The sequence below is a fragment of the Mycena indigotica genome, assembly GCF_014461135.1.
Source record: "Mycena indigotica strain 171206Taipei chromosome Unknown Mind.scaff0016, whole genome shotgun sequence".
Classification (NCBI taxonomy): domain Eukaryota; kingdom Fungi; phylum Basidiomycota; class Agaricomycetes; order Agaricales; family Mycenaceae; genus Mycena; species Mycena indigotica.
Genome location: NW_023503015.1, coordinates 471,678 through 475,846, shown reverse-complemented (window position 1 = coordinate 475,846; position 4,169 = coordinate 471,678). Strand labels below are relative to the sequence as shown.

The following is a 4,169-nucleotide window of genomic DNA, read 5'->3' as shown; positions in this document are numbered from 1 at the left end:
GCCCCAATGAATGATCATGATTGAGATGGTAAGTAGAGGTTTAATAAAAGCATGCACTGCTCTAGTGCTAGGCTAATATAAAGACATCATCATGCAGGGCACCAAGAGCAGCCATCTCGTTGCTGTTGCTCGTCTAATTCACCAACCTCACTTCAATGACACCGGACGAGGCAGAAACACTCCAGGGTATCGGCCGGGACTGGTACCAAGAGTTCATTGCAATCACAAATGAAACATTTATGCTAGGTAAGAATAAACAATAGCCCAGCTTAGTTCCAAGTCTAACAGACTCCTCGGATTGTTATTGTAGCGATATACACTGTGGTCATTTACCAAGCAGCATCTATCCTTTTGTGCGTGATCTGGATTGTGATACATAGGCACCAATTTTCTTATTATATTATAGAGGCCATCAAGCAAGACAAGTCCGGACTTATATTTACACTATGGCTGTCCTCACCCTCTTGTTCATGTTGGCCATGATTCTTTGGGCTATGGATCTGACCAGCTTCATCTGGGAGGCAAAATTTGTGTTGATCAAGCATCCTGAATCAGCTTTGGAGGATAAACTTGATGCAGCATATAACTTCCAGAATAAAGTAGTATTGTGGCAGACAGCAATTTATGACTGGATGGTGAGTGCATAGTATCCTTTATGTCAATACAAAATTTAATTTATTATTCTAGGCTTGGATTGGTGATGCTATCATTGTACACCGTGTTTGGATGTTGAAGGCCTACTTGAAACCATGGATAATTGCTGTCCCTGGGATATGTCTCCTGGGAACCCTCAGTAAGACTATCTTCTATACCTTCAGATCCAACTTGAATGCTAACAACTTCCTTAGTTGCTACACTTATGCTTACATACTGCACAGCAACTGCCAGTGGCGCTGATATTGCACTTGGCAGTTTCACACACCCCCCACTCTGCAAGAATGCACATTTGATAACATATATCCTACCTGCCCTGACAACTGCTGCTGCAACTATTCTTATTGGAATCACAGCATGGTGAGATTGATTTGCTCAAATATAATCAAAATCATTTTACTATCTGTGCAGGTACCACCACCAACGAATTGCCCCTTTGCATAGGAATGGAAAAGCAAGAAGAACAACTAGAGTTGAACAGATCTTCCTCATCTTGGTTGAGACTGGCTTCTTTTATTTCTTGTTCTTTGTATGTTTGCTTTTTTCTTTTTAGTTATATCATCATGATAATAATTGATAATTTTGATAGCTTCTACAGATCATTGGGGACATACCCAGTGTGGATAATTTGGTTGAATCCAACACAACACTGTCCATTCTAATGCTTATGTTTGACTACTGCTCAAGCATTATTGTGGGCATCTATCCAACTATTGTCATTGTTCTTGCCCATTCCAAGAGGACGACAATTATCACCGATCATGCAGGCACTTCTAGCATGGGCTCTCATATATCTACCTTGCATGCTAGTAGTGCACATCTCAGCACACTAGGCAGCTCAATGACAGGATACAATAGTAATAAAGTTGGGCTGAAACATAACATAGATGCAGGTGCAAGGGAGAGAGATATTGAGATGGGAGCTGTGCACACACTCACCAATGTGGAGTATAGTGGTAGTGATATGGGCACCATCAAGTATGGAAGAATTTAGCTGCAGAGAAAGATATTTTCTACTAAGGCTAACAATCTAAATGAGTACTTGTCTTAAGTTATTTGTTCTGATATAGTTATTAATATGTGAGATCATATATACTAAGATTAGGTATGACTAGGGATGCTGGCCATGCACATGGCAATGGCTCTACAGCACCCATCTATGGCCACCCATGCCCATACTATTAGCAATTCCAGCCATTGTGTTAACAGGATGGTTACAGGATAGCATGAACCTGCTGTGTGATGCGTAACATATGAACTAAGTAAAATACTACAGTATTGCTATAGGTTGTCAGGTGATGGTTGATCAATATGGCTTTCTGTTATATCCTGTGCATCTTCGGACGCTCCGAGGTTATCCTTGGAGCGCAACAGGGTTTTTACGCGATGAAGGTATCTGAGCGTTTCCCTTCAAACAGTTAATCTGCACGCAGACTCTCTCGGACCTGTTCGGACCCTCCAACCATCAACTCGGATCTTTACCCATTTGGACTTGCGTTTGTTTACTTATATCCTTTAGGCGTTCGCCTTGTTTCCTTTGCCTTGTGTATGTCTTCTCGTTCCCCTTACTTACTATGCCTTTGTACTTAACCCGCAGGGAGATCCTGCGGACCATATCGGATCTCCCTGCAAGGTCATATGCCTTATGCTTACCACTTAGTATAAATACTCATACTCTACACTCCTGTACTTCAGTGTCGTTATTAACGTTTCTTGCCTCGCTCTCCGCTCTCGTCCGACTCCTCCCCGCGTTCTAAGCCTTATCGCCTTCGGCTTCTCCGAACGTATCTGCAGGAGTTCACGTATTTGTTCAGACTTGCTTTCGGCCTGCAAGACATGTAGTCGCTCACTCCGATATAGTGTTGTGATAGCCACTCGGTTCTGCTTCGGACTTTCCGTTACTTCCCTTCGGTTCTTGCATGGCACTTAACAGTATAACGAAACTCAACTACTTGCCTTGCCATATCTGGACACTTTTCTCCAACGACTCCCTCTCCCCAACGCGCGGTTCTGTACGCTGCGCCTCACAACCCCCCTTTGGTTTCTCCTTTGGTTCAAATGCCTTCTCGGGATCGACACTCGCATACGGAGCCAGGCCTACAAGTCCGTGTTATGGCCGACTGTCATCAATCCCGCTTGTTCAGTCAAGTACCTATTTTGCGCTCTCCTACTCAGTACGTCTCTTCCTCTCCTGGTCCAAACACACAATTCATTGTTCCCCTCAATTAGCGGTTCCCCGGTACCAAGACATTCCTGTCAATACCGCTCCACCGTACTTCATGCCTCAACCTCGTCGTCACTCATCCGATGCTATTTTCTTGGATGAATCGCTCCTCCCTCGGCCCCTCCGTAAATACGCCGACGCTCAAACTTCGCCTCGTCTTCACGAAATTGTGGAGACCAACGAAGGTGTTGGTGGGGGAAATCCGGGAGGTGATGGCGGCGACAGTGGGGATGAAGGTGGGGAACCCGAGGGTGGAAATGAAGGGCCAGGAGGAGGCGGAGGACCCGATACCCCTCCGAACCGAGGCTCTCCCCTTCCGGGAGGTGGCCCTGGCAGACCTGGTGGACCTGGTGGCCCGGGAGGCCCCGGAGGCCCCGGCAGTCCTGGTGGAGGTGGTGGAGGTAGAAGACCTGAGTCTTCTGCGTCTTCAAATACGAATGAAGATTGCCAGTGGTTCCGTAATGGTATGGCCGCCCTGATTGACATTTTAACTGGCATTCGCAATGGCCAGCAACGTCCGACTACTCAGTGGCAATCCCGATCCAACCTTCGGAACCCCGACCAGTTTGACGGCTCTGAATCCTCAAAGCTAAGACCTTTCTTGGCTATTGTTTACCTGCATTTTGCTGAACGCCCTGACGCCTTCCCCGATGATGAATCTTGCATCATCTACGTCCTCTCGTACTTGAAGGGATCAGCACTTGCTTGGTTCGAGCCGGCCATCTACAACGCCGACCCCAACTTCTTGCCAGCCTGGCATAACAACTTTCCAGCTTTTGTTCAAGAGCTGCAAGACCACTTCGGCCCTGTGGACCCCGTCGGTGACGCCGAGACTGCCCTTCGGCATCTCCGTATGTCCTCCGGCGACCACATCTCGAAATACTTGGTCGAGTTTCATCGTCTTGCTTCGCTTGCTGGCTGTCGCCCTTCGTTCTCAGTTTTACGAAGGTTTGGCTCCACGGGTTAAGGATGCACTCCTTAATATGGAATACAACACTACTCTCCTCGGCGTCAGCGCGGCAGCTAAGAAAGCTGATCACCGTTACTGGCAACGCGTAGCCGAGAAGAAACGCGAAGGCATGACATCTGGTAATGCCGGACGCTCTGACTCTTCGAGCTCTGCTCAGAGTTCGAATTCTAACCAGAAGGGTGGTGGGAAGAAGAAGGACAATCATCGGTCCTCTTCGGGAAATTCTGGTTCTTTCTCATTGTCAGCGTCGGGCTCAGGCCGTATCGGGGCGTCGGGGGGTCCGCCTTAGAGCGGGTCTGAGGAGCACGAGAGATGGGTGTC

At 47.3% G+C, this 4,169-nt stretch overlaps 1 protein-coding gene across 1 annotated transcript; it reads left to right on the top strand.

Annotated features, from left to right (window-relative positions):
* Positions 1 to 446: 446 nt before the first annotated feature.
* MIND_01352700 (uncharacterized protein) lies at positions 447 to 1,018 on the top strand (the record flags this gene model as incomplete). The annotated part of the gene is made up of 3 exons (XM_037369958.1): positions 447 to 635; positions 688 to 793; positions 849 to 1,018. 3 exons carry the CDS (start codon positions 447 to 449, stop codon positions 1,016 to 1,018), a joined length of 465 nt encoding a protein of 154 aa, XP_037213514.1.
* Between the last annotated feature and the right edge of the window lie 3,151 nt (positions 1,019 to 4,169).